Source organism: Eurypyga helias, unplaced genomic scaffold, assembly GCF_000690775.1.
Source record: "Eurypyga helias isolate BGI_N326 unplaced genomic scaffold, ASM69077v1 scaffold26712, whole genome shotgun sequence".
Taxonomy (NCBI): domain Eukaryota; kingdom Metazoa; phylum Chordata; class Aves; order Eurypygiformes; family Eurypygidae; genus Eurypyga; species Eurypyga helias.
This window is the reverse complement of record NW_010235663.1, coordinates 16,246-37,632: the sequence shown is the minus strand read 5'-3', so window position 1 is coordinate 37,632 and position 21,387 is coordinate 16,246. Positions and strand designations below refer to the sequence as shown.

The following is a 21,387-nucleotide window of genomic DNA, read 5'->3' as shown; positions in this document are numbered from 1 at the left end:
CCCTCCTTGCAGATTTCACTACAGAGCCTTCCAGAAAAACAGTACTAGTACACGGTTTTACTGCAAAAGATGGAAAAAGCCTTACTAGGTCACAGAATATCTGGATTCTAAAGCATTGCTGTCTTTGGGTTCAATAATTGATTCTGCAATTACACTTAGTACTTACTAGATCATTTTAGATTTATTTATGGCTAAAATACATGAGAAATAAAGCCTCTAGCAAAGAAATGATTTATTTAAAAGTAGTACCTATATTTGTATTTTCCGTAAAACTTTGTATTTGTGAATTTCAGCTACAATGTAATCTTCCCTTTTTCTTTTGTGCTGTTATATGATTTTGTCCAGAACAGTTAAACCATTGGTCTGTGATAAGATGGAATTCCAGTTTTGTGAAGAAAAGTTAAACAGACCAAACTTAGTTGTTAGATAAAACTATTACCATTCTGAATGCTTGGTTCACCACTATGGCATCATGAAGAATTCTTGATACTATCTGTGAACAGCATTCATAACCTCTGCTATTTGTCTGAGTAAACGTCAGAGCGCTCAAGGAGAGAGCGATATTAAACAGACTACCTTGTACCAGAATGGGAGGGGTGGGGGAGAACAGGGCACGATATTTATGACTCCAGGAACTATAAGCTGTAATTTAATGAGATCAAAGCATTTGCTGTTTATTTGCTGCACTAGGAGCTTGGAATAAACTGGTTAGAAAACAGATACGAAAAAAAGAGCAGGATACTTAAAAGATTATAAGTATAAAATCAAAGGCATATTTTACATGGAAAATCATGTTGTGGAAGCCTCCAATATAGAATTAATTTAGCATTCTCCTGAGATTAAGTAATTAATGTTTCAGGAAAAGCAAAGATCCTCCAAATTTATAGCCAGATCCTGTTCTTACTAGATAGTCACTGTTCTTCCTTTTTTTTCCTCCTGATTCCCAGGAACATACACAGTAGTTACAATAGGTACTATTGTGTATCTTGCTGTAGAAGGTTTTACCAAGACCAACTCAATGTCCACTTCTAATATACTTCTTGGAAGAGAAAATAACAAAATGCTTAAATATCATAAATACTTCAAACAGAGTAAACTTAGCACAATAACATTTTACCTCTGAAAACAAACTTTTAGCCATGTGTGACAAAATCAAAGTTTAGCAAGTCAGTCTTGCAAATTTCAGTTCCTCTAACTTATTCTGTTGTTTCCATATATTATTTAAAAGCAGGGCATAACTCAGGATAGTTTAGAAGATTTGTCTTTGTTTTGAATTGCAATGCCTATACTGGATGAACTATTTATACGTGTTTCCTGTGTTAAGGAACTGAACAAAGTAACTACAGACTTGATAAGGTCCAAGGTCACATCTCAGTACAGGGTGGGAGAAGAAAACATCAATCTTGCAGCAAAGGAAAAACAGTTTCAAGAACTGCAACAAAAAATCAGAATGGTATTTTGGAATTTAAACAGATTAAATTTTTGGTGAACATTTCTGTGCTTCATTCAGCAAACATCATGGCAACAATCTCCTGATGTACAGATTAGTGATTCCTTTCTACTAACTGCATATACGTTGTCACAAAACTATTTCCAGAACGACTTTTCTAGGGAAGTAAATATGGTATGAATATAAGTATAATGTAGATAAGAAAACATTTCAAAATTATTTAGTTTCTTTAAATAGCCTCAAGTTGATTCACAATAGTTATACAATATGACTATAGAAAATAGACAGTGATTTTAAATGTCTTTCCCTGTTCTTCATGCTCTTTTTTTTTAAGGAGACAGCAGTTAGTAAAAAAGTTCAAGAAGAAAACACTCACATTAAAGAAGAAAAGTTGGTGAGTTCATACAACTTTGTTATTTAAAAATCACTTAAGACTATGTGTGCTATATAGGCTTTGGTTGGTTGGTCAGGTTTTTTTAATGTATGGAATGTTTTGGCATAAATCTGGGAAGAGCTCTAATAAAGAGATTAACTTCATGTTTTCTCCAAGAACCTGGGTTAGAAGACCCAGATTTCTGTATTACAGAGAGCTTAAAATCCACTACCTGTATTAACTGCAGATGTTGTCTTCAGGGGCTCTTGGACTGACTGTACTATCTAAACTGTAGTTGATTTACACTGAACTGTATGCAGGGAAGCAATCTTGTCTAGCTGAGTGAACGGTGTACAGGATTTAATAGACATGGCCAACTGCTCCCAACCCGTTAGATGACACTGGGCAAGCTGTTCCACATCTCTCTCATTCAGTGTTCTAGATGTAAAATAGAACTACAGATAAATTAAGCTTCAGCACAAAAGTATTATTTCTGTCTGCGTGAGAGCATACATGCGTGAAAAGGCATGAGGGTACACCCAAAATATTATTTTATTTTTAGTAGGTGGCTGTATCTGTATATCATAAAACCAAAACCAGATAAACTTGAAAGTTCTTTGTAAGAAAATGAAAGTACTTTGTTTTAATAATTTGTTCCTCACTCAATATATTTTAAAGCAACATATTTAAGACTATCTTCTACCTGAAACACAGGGGTGTTTTCCTGTGCAGGTGGTCTTTTAGTAGCTGCTGTTCTGGTCTTTAGGGAGTAAAGATTAGCTTGGCTAGATCATTCCCTCTGCCTTTGAATCTTTGGACATGTGTTTTGTATTTTTCAGTATAAAATTACTCTGTCTCCATTCCATCCACTTTTTCAGCTAATTGCAATAAACTTAATGGTAGCAGCCACAGGTTTGCCAGTCTATATTGCCTTAATCAACTCATTTTGGATGGCTCTTTTTTTAGTATTCATTCTTCTTGAAGTCACAATATAGTTTGGGTGAATTTACCACAAAGATTCAGATACTGACAGCAAACTCTGATGTACTTGCAACGCATGATGAAAAGCCAACGTGTTCACACCTGTTAGGATTTAATTCAGAACATACAGAATAATGTCACGTAAAAGTGATCGATTAGTGGAAGTTATTACTTGCCTGTCATATAATTTCTCTGGGATTTTTCATGTTTTCCAGAACTGTAATATGGTACCATAAAATTATTCTGGTTAGATTAATAGAAATGCAATAGGGTTGGATTTGAGATATCTTATTCACGTTTGTGCTGAAGTATGTTTAAAGTATCAATGGATTGTTCATTTTAATTATAAGAATATTTTCTGAAAAAGTCTAAGTTATAATAAGTTATAATAATGTTATCTGCTACAAGGCAAAAAGCCATAAAAATCTGGAGTTGTTCTGATTTCTTCCTACAAGCCCTTCCCAAAGTTAACATTGGAATACATTTTTATATACATGATTTTCTAAACACTGGCAGAATAAAAAATAAGTATGTTAATCTAAAAGACTTAAATTATCTAATGCTTAAACTTCAGAAACAAAATCTTATTGAATATATCCTAATTTCTTTGTATTAATAAGGAAATTCTCAGCTCTCTACAATGTGTGCAGAAGCTGCTTCAGCGAGTAACTCAAACGAATGTTAGAATGGAAAGTGAATTAAATGCACTGAAAGAAGAATATAAGGTCAGATTTTCCTTGATTAGACAAGCTGCTACTATCTGTTATGTATTTTTTATGTCCAGGGCTGTTAAAGACATCTGTATGCTTTTCAGAACTTTTGACCTCACTTCCATTGCTCCCTCAGCTCCTTAACTGTCAGCATGAACCTTGAAACGCAGTCTATGGTTTCCCTCTTTTAGTTCTTCCCCTAAAGTAAATCATGGTTGCCATTCTTATCAGCCATTTCTGGAGGGTAAAACCAGAACAAATTGGGGGTTGCTTTCCAGTATTTTGAAATCAGATGATTTTATTACTTTCGTTTCTTATGATTTTCAGGTAGGTTTATATATTTCTTTTCTGGAAAATACTACAGATTTCAGATCTTCATAGCCAGACCTTGTCCACAATTTTATTAGAGCAGAGGGCCTAAAAAAGAGAATATTCTTAGCCACTTCTTGCCGTGTTGTCTAGTGTCATATTTTTGCTAGAGGTGGTAAGTAGTCACTTGCTGAGTAGAGTGTGGAGTTGCAGCATTACTCAGTTCCTATTTGAGTGTGTAAAAGTGGCTCAGAATAGGTTAGATTCTAAATTACACTAGCAGTTAGATTGGCCTGTGGTGCACCTAAAATTAAGGTCATACCTGTTCTGGTCAGATGTGTCATGCAGACTTCAGGTACAAGCATTAATCAAGCAATTAATAATTATTATGTACTCTTTGTCGACACATAACCACAACTATTCCAGTCTTTGCTTGGCCTGTGAGGCCGAACTACAATCTTGGATGATTTCAAATTAAACTTCCAGTGTGCATGTATACTTTTGTTTCTAAGTAAATGCTTCTGTACTACATTGAGATTAGATTCACCCTCATATAAGCCTTCACTTTGTCTTTCACTAGAGGTAAGCAGTTTGCCTTCTGCCGCAATATAAATATATGAATTTTGAATTCTGATGAAACAAGTAAGGTTAAAGATGAGTTATGTTCTCTGTCAGAAACTAGCTAAAATTTCACTAGGAATTAAAGTACCTGCTTTGTAGTACTGGATAAAGCTGTAGAGCTTTAAAGAAAAAGAAGTCACTGATTTCAGATGTCTAGGTTCTAGTATGTATATTAGAGAGTTGGATTCTTTGATCCAAAAAAAATTCTTTGATCTCAGAGTTCTTGAGAACCAAGAACAGATGCTTCTCAACCTGAAGAACAGTCCCACCAGTTCATTATGAATCTCCAGAATTCTCTGGTTCCCTTTTTGTATATTGGCTCTTTAAATAAATAAATAAATAGATCACAAAGCAGTTTAATAGGAAAAGATTTGTGTTTTCCTTAGTAATTTTGAAACTTTTGACCAAGATTATCCTTGACTGTAGAATTGCCTAAAGTATCATGATTTTCTGTATGCTGTTATTTATATGTTGGGTCCAGTGACACAGCTCGATTAAATTGCTATTCATACAATAATGGCTTTTGTTAAAGTAAGAAGGTAACATGCATTTTATTTTTTAAGATGACTGAAATTACTTTGTAAATTAAACCAGAAGCTTGAGATAATTTCGTTGGTATGTAACCTTACAGATGATGAATTTCTTAACACAAGGGGGTCTTTAGGATATTTATGTCTGGGTTGTTGACTAGTAGGTGTGTTCCAGAAGTGCTTTTTCTGATAGTATTACTGAGCTATTGTTTCCCATCTCAGATCAAGTTGATAGTATGCCTTAAAGCTCCATGTAAAACTGCAAATGGTATTTGTGAATCTTGTCTTTGAAGGTTCCACATAAATGTCTACAAGTGTAAGAAGAGTATAGCTTGTTTTATGTTAAGGTATGAATTGAGTAGAAGTCTCTGTTTTGCAGCCTGTACAGACCAACAATTGATTTCTGATTGCAAGTATACTAATTCTGATTAGAGAGCCTGCTTTGATTTATATTAGACACTTGGAAGGCATTAATGTTTTCTGTTTTTCTAGCTACAGGACAAGCTAGTTCTAGTCATCAAAGCCTCTGTGTAGTCCTCAAAGGTTGAGTTTTGTGAAAGCATTCTGTGCATTTTCAAAACCAAGATGTTCTCACTTGAGAATGGGAATTCACGGATTCATAACTTCTACATAAGCATATATGAGTGATAAGCTTTCAAGAACTCACACCTGGAAAAGTAAAAGTGGCTAGATATTTTAATAGATGTACTTTTTTGTAAACCCAACAAATACCTGCATACAATGCAGCGATTCCTTAAACATCATGATGTAAATACAATGCTATATTAAGTGAACGTCACATGTTCTTGTTCTTTCCATATGAACTCCTGGGCTTATTCTGATTTTTCAAGAATGTCTGTCTTTCTGTTTAAACTAATCGTAAAATATCGTTGCTTTATATAGCTACTCGTTTGGCTAACATTTTGATACAACTACTAGAATATTCCACTGAATGAGACAATGTGAACTGTTTATGTTGCAGTGTCTTTTTTTAAAGCAACAAATGGAACTTACAAAATAGGGAGCTGGATATATAACTGGAAGGGTCTACCTGCTTTCCTGCCAATCTGAGAGCTATTGCTTTCATCTTTATTGATTATAAAACCACAATACGATGAATGGGGTCTGAAGGTCGTGTATTACTCCTGTGATCTCTCCTACATCCCTGTCGAATTTGTGGACCTTGCTCATCAAGAAAAATAGTTTCTTCAGAATAATAGAAAAATGGAATGAGTGATTCTACAGTCCATGGACATTTTGCCCTAAGAGCAATGCTGTGAATAACTGTTATATTCCATCAAAGAGGAGGGTGCATTTGAGACACAAGTAAAAGAACCCTTGGAGTTAGAGCAGGTTTATCAGAGAGGAGGTCTTTAACTCCTAGTTTATAGAACTGATGAAAGATGCTACATCAGAGTGCAATTATAATGTATTGTTGAATTGTATCATCTTTTTAAATATATAATCTCTCAGAGACTATATTCTTATGCACAAGTTTTTCTATGTGTATAAACATGCTAGGTAATCTGAATTTTCCTAGTTTTATACCTGTAAAATATAGTTGTATTAATAGTGCAGATATTAACATAAGCATTTTGAAATTGGTGCTAAATGAATCAAGAAGTAGACTCATTTTTAGTTAAAAGATTAAGTGAGAAGGAATTGGCTCGGGAGTATTGCCTCCATATCTTAACATCTTTCAAGTGGACTTTCAAAGAAGCTCAGCAGAGTCATAAATGTGTGGCTGGTCATATAGATACATGCATTAAAGTTATGTTTACATTATCAAATATATTTGTGCCATCCATATAGTAGATAATGGATGCAGTAAGTCCTTTATCTACCATATTGTTTGCTATAAAAATGTGATAGGATAAAAATTCTGACAGTACCTGAGATGTGTGTGAAGTTACTCTTGATTTACACAAGACTGCTTTAATTTAGCACAGTAAACCTGAGTTAACCCAAAAACGTTTCAAGCACAACTGTGACAGCACAAAACTCAGTATTACCGTTACTTTAATGCACTCCTATTCTATTTCAGTGATCTAATAAAAATAAATTAAAGGATAATCAGACATACGCTTCACATTCCAAGAGATATGTTTTAGAATTTGAAGTGTATAGAGCTTATATAGATAGGTTAATAAATAATTTAAGATAGAAAAATAAAAATATTTTCTTGGGGTATACCATAGTTTTTTCTAAGTACAATGCATCTAGATTGTGCTACATTTCATAGTTCTCATCTCTGGACTTTATATTACTTTTTCAGCACATTAAAACTTATGCACTGAAACTGAATAATGGCAAGTGTTTTTATATCCTTTTATAGCCATTTCTTTTTTCATAACCTCCCCCTGTTTCCTGTTAGCTAAACTATAAGCACATTTCTGTTAATTTATGAAAATTATTGTTGAGATAGCACATTATCACTGATCTGTATGGCACTTCCAGCATGTTAGAAGCAAAGGTCCAAGCAACATAAAACACATCAAAATTCATTAATGTAGTATTGATTATTTTTTGGATAATTAATTTTATTGCAGACCCTTGAAAGAGATAATGAGCTGCAAAGGGAGAAGGCAAAGGAAAATGAAGAAAAGTTCCTTAATCTTCAGAATGAGCATGAGAAAGCACTAAGAACTTGGAAAAAAGATGTAGGTTTATTAAATTAAACACTAGAGTATTAAAAGGTTTTTGAAATAGTCATCAAGCATTTCAGGTAATTCTTAAAAGCCAAGAAAATATTGCAGAAATAATACAATAAAAGCAACCAGTTTCTTTTCCAGTAATGCAGACTGTTCTAGAAATGAATGTTTTTAACAGGTAGATTTAGGAGAAATGTTGACTTCCGTGCTCTAAAAGGTCAGGTATTAGGTGTTCCTTTGAATTTAGCAATTAATAATACTCCAGAATTACGCACTTGCCATTAACTAGACATGGAAGCTGACACAGTTTTTAATTTACATTGAATTTTATGTATTTTGCAGGAAATTTGCGGTTTTTGACACAATTTATTCAGAGAATACCAGCATTGCTAGGCTGCACTCTTGTACCCTGAAAAAAAAGCAGTAAACTGTCATATAGTAAAAAAATGACATAGACTGAAGTGACACAGACTGAAGGTACTGCTGAAGGGCTGTATTCCCAGGGGGAGATAAAACAAAAACCACAAGACCAAACAAACAAAACAAACCATCTCAAACTGAATCGGGTAGAGATGCTGCAGGCTTGCATTAAAGCAGAGGTCCTGATTTGACAGGAATTATCCAACATGGACTGTGGGGTGAAAGGGGATAAGGAAGGGTAAAAATCTGTATGTCCTCTCAGTCAATTCACCTCTGCATACACCTAACCAATATTTTGTCTTCAGTGTTTGCTGTTCTTTCACTACTCTGAGAAGATTTGATTTTGCTGATTCCTACAAGAGTCTTACACCACGGTGTCCTACACAGACATGGGAATTAGCCCTCCATGTTTCTCATTAATGTTTGCAAATGTTCTTTAGAAGATATTTTTTTTTCTCTCCATATTTCTGCTATAGCTAACTAGAAATTTGGTCTCTTAATATCCTGAAGTATAGCATCCTTGTGGATAATGTTACCATTATACACTGCTCTGGCAATTTGGTAAATTAAATGAAGGTATTTCTGTAACATTGCCCTTCTTTTTACAACTTGTATTTTTGACCATCCTTTTTGTTCTAAATACAACAGTTCGTTAAATACTCACAGAAGAAGCATTGGATACTTGAGGCTATTTACAGAAGAGAAGTGCCAAGAAAATCACTTGCTTTTATAGTCTCTTGGCAATGTAGGTAGAGGAGGAATGTTGACCAGCATGTTTATCTTTGCCCAAAGAAAGAAGAAAGCTACAAATACACATCTCACATTTTTGAGCATTGCTGCTTGAAGTAAATAGGGGGGAAAAAAACCCAATTCATAAAAGGTATCATCTGTAATGGAAATGTGGTTAAAATTGCCTTACTTCATGCAAAGAAATCCCTTAGCATCTATACTTCCTTTTAAGGATTTCCTTTAATTTGCTAAGCTGTTGATACCCCTGTAAGACACTATTTTATATATTTTAACATGCAGTAAAGATCTGTGTTTGTGTGCTCTGTGTCCCCTCAATTATTACAGGAGGAAAACATGAGAAGAGAGATAGATACTATTAAAAATGAACTGAATTCCCTTAAAGGAGTTCATAGACACCTTGAAGATTATCATCCTCCTCAGGGAAATCAGCATTCTGAGCAAGTGGAAAATCTGCAGGTAAGTGTCTCTAGTAGCTGCAATATTTCCTATTTCTTGTTAAAATAATAAAGAATGAGACACAAGTTTTTCTAATCTCTCTGTCATGTCCACTGATCTTCCTATGACACTGCTAAAGCTAAAAATTTATCTGATATAACCAGTAATCCAAGATCCCATTAAAACTCACTCTAGCCAGAGAATGTTCCTCTTTCATCCATAGTGATGCTGATATCACAGAACTTGATGTTACCTCATTAATCGTATTATCATAAAATACTGAGGCTCTAGATTCCTTGTTTCACAGAGAATTGCAAGGAGAGGTTTTGCCCTTTTTTCTTTTTTTTTGGCCAAAACCTAGCTCCATAGAATCATAGAACGGTTTGGGTTGGAAGGGACCTTAAAGCCCATCCAGTTCCAACCCCTCTGCCATGGGCAGGGACACCTTCCACTAGACCAGGTTGCTCCAAGCCTCATCAAGCCTGGCCTGGGACACTTCCAGGGATGGGGCATCCACAGCTTCTCTGGGCAACCTGTCCCAGTGCCTCCCCACCCTCTCCGTGAAGAATTTCTTCCTGATTCTAATCTAAATCCCCCTGCTTTCAATTTAAAGCCATTGCCCTTTATCCTGTCATGTACGTATAAATTTAAAAATTAATAGTTTAAATAACTGCTATCTCTGATTTATAAATTCATTAATTCATCTTAGATAATCTATATTTACTAAATCCTATTTCACAAACATATTTTGCATGGGTGTTTCTCTAATAATGTGGCACACCCATTGACTTCATATGTATATGAGTTCTCCAGAAGTGTGGAAATAAGTCCACTTCTATTACCAGGAACTCATTTCAGCCTGTCTAACATGAGGCAGATCAGAAGAATCATTTTATCAACATACAGATTATCTAAGGCCTTCAATTTTAGATTAAAAAAAAAACCCACAGTCTAGTCTTTTATAAAATTGAAAAAATGGGAAGACTTATAAAAAAAACTTTACCTGCAACAATGGGTATATTCTGTTGCTGAGTATTGGTTATATCATTTTTTCTATTAGTTTTTACATCAAAGAAGGAAAAGCTCATTTTGCTTTGTACGTGATTTCACTCTCAGTGTTAGGAAAATAGGAAGACACTAGGACTGTAAAGACAGATTATTCTTTTAGAACTCATTTATGAATTGTCAGTAAAATGACAAACCGTAATAATTTTTTAGAATTTGGAAGAACTTAAAAATCAATTTCTTCATAATCCATGTATGAATGCTTCTAGGTCACAAACATACATATACTTCTAAAAATCAGTTTCTTTGAAATGAAATATGAATTATATTTAGGACACAGAATCAGTGCACACAATCAAGTTGTTTATGATAAACAGTACTTGTGCTTACTAAGATAACCCTGTGTGCTTGAAAGTAGATAAGCTTAAAGCATGTGATCATAAATGCAAAACAAAAGGTCCGAGATGTCTTCAAATACATACCTTACACTGTGTTATGGCAAATCGCCACGCCGCTTGGTGTTGTATGACCACAAGATTTCAAAAGCTAGGCAGGTTAGGCTGAGTCAAATCTCCAGTGGAACACTGCCAAGAAATTACAGGAGCTGCAGCAGATCATATTGATTATTCTAATTTGTGGAATTTCACCTTGTATCAGCAATGAGTTGGTGTCTAGTAAAACAGAAAAGGGCAAAGTGTTGGCTGTGATTTAGATCGTGACTGTGGCTCCGAGAGTTGCAAGGAAATACACATATATCTACTTTTATACCTAGTGCAATCTGAAATCCCTGGAATTATTTGTGGGGCATGAAATTTAGAATGTATGTAAACATCTTCATACCGATCATCTATGGAGCAGTAATTAAACTAAGGCCTTTTTTAAAAGAAAGGCAGAGTGTCAGACCTCATTACAGACTCAAATTGAAATTTATTTTAACTTTGCCATGTTTCACATTTACTTTAATATAATTTGTAATGCAGCTGTGTACCATTAGGCTATAGGGCTATACCTAGCAATGGGTTACTGTAATTCTTTTGTGTGTATATGTACAGGGAGATCTGCTTTTGAGAAGGTTTTGAATTTCATAGTATGAAATGTTCTGTTGAGGGAAAGGCCATCTTAGATACATGTATGTTGCTTAGTTAGATCTTACTAAATCACAGGGAAAAAATGAAAATCCAGGTTTGATAGTTTTGATATGTAGGCATTTTAGTTTGTGTATCTTGGGCCTATTTTTGAAGGGCTGAACAGCCAATTGAAGTTACTGTAAACTAGGTTTATGCAACCCATCTGAGGATCTAGAATCATGTAACCTTTCTGCCCTTCTAAGAACACTTTATCCTGTTTTTCAGATGCATTCAGCAGTTCAGCCCATACCAACAAATGAGGTAAGTTCTGCTGTAGTACCAGGTTTATACCTGTACAAAAGAGTAACATGCAGTTATATTGTGTCCTTGGGTGTTTCTATCTAAGAAGCAGCTCCTAGGAGCAAAAGATTATGAAAGAATTACAGCTTTCACGAAAGAAAAAGAGAATTTCTGGTATTTGTATTTTCTCTGTTCAGCTCCTAGTTCTCAGAGAGCTTTATCAAATGCAACTTTCAAAAATAAAGACAAATGCAGCTGCAGTAGTAGACCAGTGACTTTAAGTAGACACATCTTTCAGGCTTCTACTCATGTTGAACTTGACTCAAATTCAGGTTAAAAAGCCATCTGAGAGGGAATAAGGAACTGCCTGACAACAGGAATTGCATTTCATAAGCAAGTAAGGCTTATGATTTTGAAGTTAAAAATCTAGGTGGGTTTTTTAGAAAAAATTAGTGCTAATGTATGTGTGTATGCACATGCTCGAGTGTAAATTGCAATTATGCAGGGGTTTCCTGCAAGCAATTACAGAGCAGGTCACTGATTTAGCCAGCAGACGGAGTGGTCCAGTCAGCATATGTACAACACACATTCCTTCCGCTGAGAAATTCTGTCAAATGTGTGACTTTTCTCTATGGACGGTAACATAGCAGGATCTAATTTCTTTATCTTTGTAGGTTATTAGTCTGCTTTTTTTCTCCATTTACATTAACTTTGTATACTTCAGGTGAATGGTCTTTGATTTCCATCAGAATCGTTAAGATAATTTTAAATCTAAGTCCTAAACTTTAAATCTAATCAGTGACTGTAGTAAATTATTAAAATATGTATAATCTTTTATTCCTTCTTATGCTAGAGCGGGCAAGAACACTCAAAACACAGTGAAATACAGGATATTCAGAAAGAAAATGAGTGTATGGAAACTATAATAAGAAAAGATGGTAATTTTGGACATGAAGAAACTGAAGTAAAAACCACAATGGTCTACTCCTTAAGCACTGAGGAATTACAGACAGAACAAAGTAATAACATTACATGGATACTAGAGATGAGTAGTATTGTTGAAAAAATTATAAATGTTTACAGATCCAGTATATGACAAGAGAATGCTTGAATCCCAAGTTAAATGCTTTTCTACTAACAGCAGTAAAGTTCTTGGGTGTCAGTAGTGCTAATCTGTGATAAACTCAAGTTCTGAGTGAAAGCACAGTGCTTCCAGTGGCTGCCCTCAGACATTAAGATCCATGTGCTGTAACACCTCAAGCTGTTGCAATACTCCTGCACACCCCTTAAGGAATGAATAAGCGTTAGGAAGAACTGTAATGTGTGTAGAAGTGTTTGGATGCAAAACCAAGGACTTTCTCTTTCCCATAAAACAGTGAAAAAAGGCAGATAGAGTGACTGTGCTGTGCAGAACAATGAAAATCTGTTCATGTGGATAATCAAAATGCTTTTCTAGACAAAGCACTTTGTAATTCGAGTAAGTAATTTTTGGAGGCCACCTAAAGGAAATGTACTCTATTGCTTGGTCTCTAAAAGGTAGCAAAGATAAGTGGAAATTTAAAAGCTTATTAACTGCAAAGTGATGGCTTTAAAGGATCAGTGCTCACAGCCCTTGAGTGTATGTTTCAGCAAACACCTTTCCGATATTGAAACGCTTGTTATTCCTCACTGTCCCACTACCATCGAGTCATAGCATATTCCTTTTGGTATAAACATAGTCCCTTAAACAGGTTTTTTGGGTTTATTATCCATTTAGCTAACACACCACTTTAAAAGATAAAGATGAATGCAGTTGCCATAGTAACCAGTGGGTTAAACTTTGTGTATAGACACACAATGACTGATTAAGTATGTGTTATAATTTCATAATGAAGACCCCTTTCACTAATAAGGCTGACAGATATCACTTGGGAAATAGTTCAACCATAAGCCATATCTAAAATCTACAGAACGTTAGCATATTTTCTGTCTGAACAATTTATAAATATTTTGCATGTTACCGTAATGCAGTACTCATATTCAGTAACTTTCTGATAGACTTCAGTGTGTAATGTAAGATAAGAAAATCAGTATCGATACTAATCTTGAGTCCATCTCTTTGGAAATTTTAAACTGTAAAAATAAGCATTACTTAATCTCTGGGTTATCTGTCACTAACTAGAGAATACACTTACTCTAACAGATTTACAAGTTCTTGAAAACAGTTTTAAGGATGAAATTAATGTTGCTAGTCCTCAGGAAGAAAAGCAAAGGGAGGCTTCTCCCAGGAATACCCTCTGCACAGATACTGATTTAATTACCCAAGGACAGACCTTGGAAATACATGTCACTGAGTGCAAAGAAGCAGAAAATCTAGGAGCAACCCATAGAATATTACTGGAGGAAAACACTGCAAATTTAGAACAGAAGCTACAGGACAGAACTGAGCCATTGGCAGCATGCCACACAGAAACAAGAAAGGTCTTTTCAGATCCCATGGACACTGTAGATGTCTACAAGAAAAATGCAAGTCAGGAGACCGACTCTAGCAAGCAAGAATTGTGCAATGCTGCAGGTGAATCAATTTGTACTAAGGCAGATAATACATCAAAAACCGCACAACACAACAGAAGTGGCCTTACACCTGAAGCACCCCAAACCAAGTCTGAAGCGGTTCTTTGCACTGAGAAGGCTGTGTGTGACAGAAGTACAGATAACCATCAAGCTAAGGAATCAAGTTTTGTCATTCTATCTTATATTAATGGAAATTCTCAAACAGAATGCCAAAAATGTAGCTTGCTGGACAGTGACAATTATGTAGGTAATGGATTACATAAAACGGATAAAAACTTGTTAAATCTGAGTGGTTTACATAAACTTCCTTTTAAACAGACACACATAGATGCTGAAGACAGAAGTTGCAATGACAGTGCCAGGAAGATAAACAGAAATGGGGTGCTGAGGAGTACTGGTGTTCCAGTGACTGATGCCCAAAACGTACCAACAGTTCATTGCCGTAATGCAAGCGGTGATGACGCCATTAAAGAACACAGTGATAGTATGTCTGTCTTAGGTAATTTCAATTTATGCCCCCCAAACGCAGAAAGAGGACTAGATGTGGATAACATGCAGAGCAAGCAACCTGAGCAAGACAGCACTGAACAAATAGGGAGTGCTACAAATACACGTACTTTGAATGCTGAAGCCACATCTCCAGTAAAGGCTGATGGTCTTGAAATAATTGGTCATAAAAAAACCCCAACAGATACAATTAGTACAGATAAATTAATTCCATGTAAAAAAGTTAATGATGATATTCAGATACACTCTATCAAAAATGGACATTCCCTGGAGATTAATAATTCAACAAATAACACTTTGTTAAAAGAGAAAAAAGACTCACTGAACAGTCCAGTTATAGGAAGGAAGTTTGCTGAGGGTCACCTGAAAGAATCATGCTCTTTACCCATGAGAACATCTGGAAATTTAGTAAACATAAGTGGAAGGTCAGCCTTTGATCTTTCAACCTCAGATAAAAAAGCTGAGAAAACTCCAGTACACTTAAAGTTTTTAGACCTCAGTTCTTGTTTAAGAGTAAATCAAATGAGAGGTCAACCTACATGGACTTCAGCTTCCAAGGAAGCTCCCCTTTTGAAAGAGAAACTACCATGCACAGTGGAAAATGCAAAGGTTATTTCAAAACCAGAGTGTCAAAGTCTCAGTGGAATTGTTGACAGAAGAGAAGCAGGACTAGGTAAGAAAAATAACCATTTCTGTTTTGAAGCATGTACCAGATATACTTAGAAAAAAATATCAAAAACTGAAAAATCTGCATCTAGGTTTAGTGTAGCGTTAGAAAATTGTAAACCTTCTGACATTTTAAGTTATATCGAGAAAAAAAAAGATTTTGCCATTGATTTATAGTATAAATGCAACTTAACAGCTTTTGTTTGCTCCATTATCAGATTACATAAACTTCTCCTATTTAACTTTGTGAAAGAAAAGCAGGGCAATGACAAACTGAATTTGTGTAGGCATTTCTAACCCTGACGTGGAGCTTACTGTAGCAAGGCTCTGCACCCATCTGACCAGCACGAAGATGCTCTTGGAAATTACTCAGTGCCCTCGTTTTACATAAAGATTAGGCTAGTTTTTGAACCAGTAGCTGCTGCTTTGAATGGGGCTTAGAGAAAGTTTACAGCAATCTGAATGTGTTGAATGTGTGCAAGGAGAAGTTTGTGTTCTTTGCAGCTCTGGAAAGCCCACCTAGCTATTAAGAGTGCTCAAGGAGCTTTTCCATCTCCTACTCTTGGCACTTGGTGATTATTTGCTGAGCAATATTTTGCATATGCAAACCAGTAAATATGAACTTTATTCCACGTTTCTAAATCATTACTGAAATGTGGAAAAGTTGTATTTTAGATTTGTTTTGCAGTAAAATTAGCTGCTAGATTACCCCTGTATTTATTTACGAGAAGTGCCATTTCTAACTTCAGTCCTTTACCAAAGCACTAAAAGTATCATCTCTATTGCCACAGTAAAGTGAATCCAGTACATTTAGAGATGTTCCTCCGCGTCAGTAACTGGACAGAGTAAAAGCTAGTGTAAGTGGTGCCTTCCTTTCTCAAAATAAAGCTTGCATGCGGATTCTGTTCTTAATGCATGCTGTAAGCTTAAAAATACAGCTGATTTCTGAGTGTCTGGAAGAGATGAAAGCCCCTGCTTTTGTAAAAATTGGGAGTTTTGGGTACTTAGGTGTTTTTCAAATGAGCTAGATCCACAGTATAGGGTGTTTGTGTCTCTTTGAGGTTTTGTTGATGCTTTGCCCCTTGAACGCACGAAGAGCAGCAGGGACTCCCACCCCTTAGTTTTGCAGGAAGTGACAGTGAGGCAGCAAGCCAGCAGTCTGGCGTCTTTATATTGTTCTGGTGTTATGAATAGGTTTATAGGTAATTTTCTTTCTGTAGTTCGTCTCTTGTCTATGTATATTTGTATACAGGTGCACAATTTTTTGAAGTTCAGTTTCAGAAAGGCCTTTGTCCCTAAACCAACAGTGGTGGTAGCAAGGTAACAGAATCCTGATCTCCGGTGGTACCTTATTTCTTTTAATGATGTGATTTTGATAGCTGTTCCAAGAAAATGAGTGCCCAGCTACCTGATGTCCTGCATATATCTTTTCTGTAAGAACAGACAGCACTATCTGATGTTCTTCCATGTGCTCCTCCTCCTCTTCTTGTCAGAAACCTTTCTGCATGAGAAGTACCAAAATTCCAGTACTGGTGACCCGTACAGCCACCAGACCTTGAATTCTAGCAAAACTTCCCAGTGAGGATCTCGGCCTGGGTCCCAGAGGCACCTCTCACTCTCACACTGCCTAATTCAGACAGGTCCCTGCTTCAGCTTGCTGACCTCTCTACATCCTGCCCCTCTGCTGGGGACTGGAGAACCTTACTGTCTGAGCAACCCCAGAGTTAGGCATTGTGGTACTTCAGCACTGCAACTTCCAAGATTTATTGTGGCTGGGTTTTGTTTCGAGGTATTTTCCCAAATGGCAAACCTGGAGTGGAATCCATGGTGTCCCTGAATTTTTAGGTTTTTTTACTTCCTGAAGCACAGTTTTAGCCATATGGGAGACCTAGAGGCAAAGAGCATTGGTGAAAGAGTTTAGTAAGCCTGTCCGAGGGAATTCCCTCTGCTGCCTGACTGCAATACAGTTTAGTATTTATACAGCTCTGGTTCCCAGAGAGCAGCCACTCCACATCAGTAAATGGAGTAATGAACCGGGAACAGGCAAGATCTTCCTGGTGAACTCTTAAAAAAGAAAAACAAAAACAAACTCATAACCGTTTTCCTCTTCCTCCCAAGAGAAAATTACAGTATCCTCAATAAGCTGTTACACAGCCATGAGGTAACATGTATTCTCGCAGCAAAACAAAGATTTTCCTTTTGTAGCAGTGATCAACAGACATTTGTGTAGTGACAAAACAGCTGTTTGCATTATGCAAACTGTGAAAGTATGCTTACATTTGGATCTTGCGAGGGACTTGATATTGGCTTCAATGGATTCTACTGGCAGTGCTTAAAGCCACTGCAGGACTGGAGCATTATATTCTGCTATGATTGATCTACTTATCTGCCCTTCCTACCTTTAGTAGATAGCTATAGCCTGATTTCCTGAAATGTTATGTATAGCCGCTGACAAAAAGACTCCTTATTTAACATGTTCTTACTTTGTCTCAAAACCTTTGTAATAGAATGCCTTTTTTATTACGAGTCACCCTGGAATATGATGCCAGGATGGCAGTAATTATGTATTTTATTAACCTTATCAGAAGGTGAGTCTTACAGTAATACTGTCTGAAAAGAAGTATATGCAGTTACAATATTCAGAATAAATACATTTTCTATAAATCATAATTTTAATTTGTCATTAACATAAGATGTGAAAATGATATAAAACATTTTTAATCAGAGTAGAAACACACCTCATTTTTGGAGACAAAATAGCTGCAAAAGTATGTGAAAGAAAAAAAAGAAGAGGGAAAATCCTACAACAGAGATTCAGTGATTTAAAACACAAATATTTGACTTTTTTAAGATCAGAGGTAAACCAGAAGTTTAGTTACTTTACAATTAGTGCCTAGAGACTGAACTGCAGTTGTTACCATTTCCTTTTTGTCAATCAGGTTCTACCAGTTTTAACAGAGCTGCCGACACTTTGAATACTTCTAGTATCCACCGAGACCCCCAGGGAAACCCTAGTGAAGAATGGAATGCTACAGCAAAGACTTTTTATGATTCTTCTTTTCCCACAGAACATGTAAGTCAATTAAAAATATTGCGGACCAGACCTCAGTGAGCTAATTCCACAGATATTTGTACAACTGTATGCATCTGGATGCTTTAAGACTGAGTCAATCTCCAAAATAATATCAAAAGGGCAACAAGGCACCATTTTTCACAATTAAGGTTGATAGAAAGCAGCAGGAAAAAGTCACAGCGTATGAATCAAACAGATGCTAACCAGTCTGTTTGGGAGGGGAGGAAGAGGGTAGCTCATTGCGTACCCTAATAAAAATCATCACCTACAGTAAAAGTAGAAGTTAGAAAAAAAGAAGCAAGTATGTAAAAGTAGAAAAACATTGTTTCCTTTATGACTTGATAGGAATATGTCATTTCAAAGAAACTGTGAAAGATGAAAATTCAGCACATCGATAAATTAGAGCCTCTCCGTTCATTCTGTCCTGCGCTTACGTGATGCCGTATTTAGTTACCTTCTGATTTATGAGGGTCACATTACACAAACGTGTAAAAGCAGAGAATTAAAGAAACCTATTGCTTCCCTGTGAGACAGCTTTATTCAGGACGGCATTAGCAACGGCTCATTCTGCGTCTTTAGCTTGTGGAGCTTCGACAGCTCTAACTGCTGTATCAGGACTTGACCTGATGCTAAGTGTAGTAATCAGACGTGACACAATTTACAACTGCAGTTGACCTTCCTTTTCAGAAGGGGTCGTAGAGGTATTTCTCAGGTAGTCATGGCTGTCATCTTTGGATGAGGTTGGAGGTCAGGGTGTGTAGTGTTTGCCAGTGACAAAGTTGGCTGACTTCAGCGGACTTGATCAGCTCTCAATGCCATTAGCATCCGCATTCTCTGAAAATCAGAAGTAGACCAATGGTTTACTCAGCTTTCCTAACATGATGCTACTTGGGAATGACAGTGAGGTGGATTTTCCACCAAACATGGTGGCTTTTACTGTGTCTCTTGCTTTTGCTCACTGAGCCAGAGCCAGGAATCGATCATTTTGAGCACTCTTGCCATTTGGGTAATTTCATTCAACTGAAGTCCAGTGCTCTGAAGTGTGATCAAAATTAAAAAGAAATGCTACAGATGCACTTAAAAATTGTAGTAAAAATAAGAACAGCTGGTTTAAATATTAGTCTGTATGTGGCCGAGTACCAGGGTAAGGATGAATAAGCATCCTCAGCCCAGCTTAAACCCAAGTCCCTAACCGTGCAGTCCTACTGCCCCCATGATGTTCTTTACACGTGTCCCGCAGGCTGCCATGCTGCTCAGTGCTGGCAGTAACACACGTTTGACTTGTATTCTGCTGTGAAAATGCTGAGGCCTGATTAGTTTGACAGTGGAGATTCTATTTTAAAGCTTTATTCTAAACCCACTCTCACAGAACTGTATTAAACTGCTGTATGAATCACCTAAATGCAATTGCTTCTCCTAAGATGTCTAAACATTTGCTGTCTTCAGTAAAATCCAAGTTACATGGCATGGCATTTCACTGGAAGACTTCACTTCCATCTGTGGAAGATCTAAATGAAAGTTGTTCTCTTGGATTATCAGTACAGGACAGATGCAGTCCCCACGCCCTATTCCACAGAGATTTTGGCTAGTGGCTCGTAATGAAGTATATGATGTCTTTCTTTCAGAGGCCTTGGGAAAGAGCATGGGAGTGTATGTATACAGCCACTAGTTAACAGGTTGGAAATGCTCAGTATCTTCAGCTGCAGGGCAGCACTGTTGTTACAGATGCAACAGGCTAAGTGAACGATTTGCATGAAGTTTATTTTTCATACTTCAAACTCTAAGAAATGCTTGTGCACTGGGGCATGAGTGTTCACATGTAAACTGAAGGCAAGCCTGACTAAGACTTTGTGGGTTACAGGTGTTTGGGAGACAGCTGCCTAACATTAAAACACTATCGAGCAGAGGGAGAAGGCCTCACCTTTCAATCCCTGTAAGAGAAATACCCTAGCTGCAACCCGAGGCTGGGATGCCACGCTGCAGACCCCCAAGAACCGCTGCAGTGCTGCTTTGGTGTGCAGCTGTGCTTGGGCAGGTGGCTGGTGCTGCAACTGGCCTCCCCGAGACCCACAGGGTTGGGGCACCAGTGGAGAACTCACCAGTCAAGCAAACAACCGTTTCCCTACTGTGCTGCCATGTGTTTGATTGGGGTAGGTAGGAAGTATCTATCAAATAGTAATTAAAACTATCCAAAGAAAGAAAACACCTTGAACATAAAACCCCCAACCTATTACAGGCCTTGCTTTAGTGATGTTGGCTTTCTAACCTGTAGAGCAAAGCAGAGAGGGAGTTAACTCTAAACCTCCTGATTTTGGGTTTTGTTAATCACATGCTTGCATAGCAATAAAATGTCAATTGCAACATTAAGCTGTTTAATTAAACTATTTATTTTGCTAATCTACATTCCAGTACAAGGTTTTTGGGTTTTTTAATCATACTCTTCTGTACTAAGTCTTACATTAAGGTTTGTCTTATAAAAGTATATTTGTCATTATCAAGTTTTCTAAATTAAAGCTGAAGCAAGCACTCTAAATTAAACATATTTTTTCCAATTGACTCATCTTTCTGTTCACATTTCCTTGCTTAGTGCTTAGCAAAATCCAGCAATGTGAACCTCTGTACCTGAATTTCACTGGATTATTAACCAAGGTTGTAACCTGGCAGGTGAAAGAAGGATCTACTGCTTTACAGCATGAGCAGAAGTCTTCTCACGTGACCATAGCCCCAGGACGAAGTGAAAGTGCATTCGGAGACGAGGGCAGCTTTTCTATTCGTAACTCCGTTATACAAAACCAAATAGAAGAAATAGAGAAATTCCTGAATTTGGAGAGACTTCATTCAGCAAGAAAAAGAAAATACGAAGAAGGCCATTGAATTATCAGTGGCAGGAGATAAAAAGTGTCTCTTAGGCACAGATAAATCACATAAGCCTGATTTGCAGAGGTATTCGTATGGAATATGGTGTATGTGCACTGTGCGTTCATAG

The 21,387-nt window shown here is 36.6% G+C and overlaps 1 protein-coding gene across 1 annotated transcript in view; it reads left to right on the top strand.

The window, feature by feature from the left end:
- Nucleotides 1-21,275, top strand: part of CCDC73 (coiled-coil domain containing 73) — a gene marked incomplete at its 5' end in the record, with an annotated part of 41,811 nt that extends 20,536 nt beyond the window's left edge. Inside the window, 10 exons of the mRNA XM_010146845.1 lie at nucleotides 1,325-1,453; nucleotides 1,785-1,844; nucleotides 3,425-3,529; nucleotides 7,524-7,634; nucleotides 9,120-9,251; nucleotides 11,588-11,623; nucleotides 12,456-12,621; nucleotides 13,785-15,335; nucleotides 18,268-18,401; nucleotides 21,066-21,275. Coding sequence (XP_010145147.1) covers nucleotides 1,325-1,453; nucleotides 1,785-1,844; nucleotides 3,425-3,529; nucleotides 7,524-7,634; nucleotides 9,120-9,251; nucleotides 11,588-11,623; nucleotides 12,456-12,621; nucleotides 13,785-15,335; nucleotides 18,268-18,401; nucleotides 21,066-21,275 — 2,634 coding nt within the window. The remainder of the gene's footprint in view (nucleotides 1-1,324; nucleotides 1,454-1,784; nucleotides 1,845-3,424; nucleotides 3,530-7,523; nucleotides 7,635-9,119; nucleotides 9,252-11,587; nucleotides 11,624-12,455; nucleotides 12,622-13,784; nucleotides 15,336-18,267; nucleotides 18,402-21,065) is intronic.
- Between the last annotated feature and the right edge of the window lie 112 nt (nucleotides 21,276-21,387).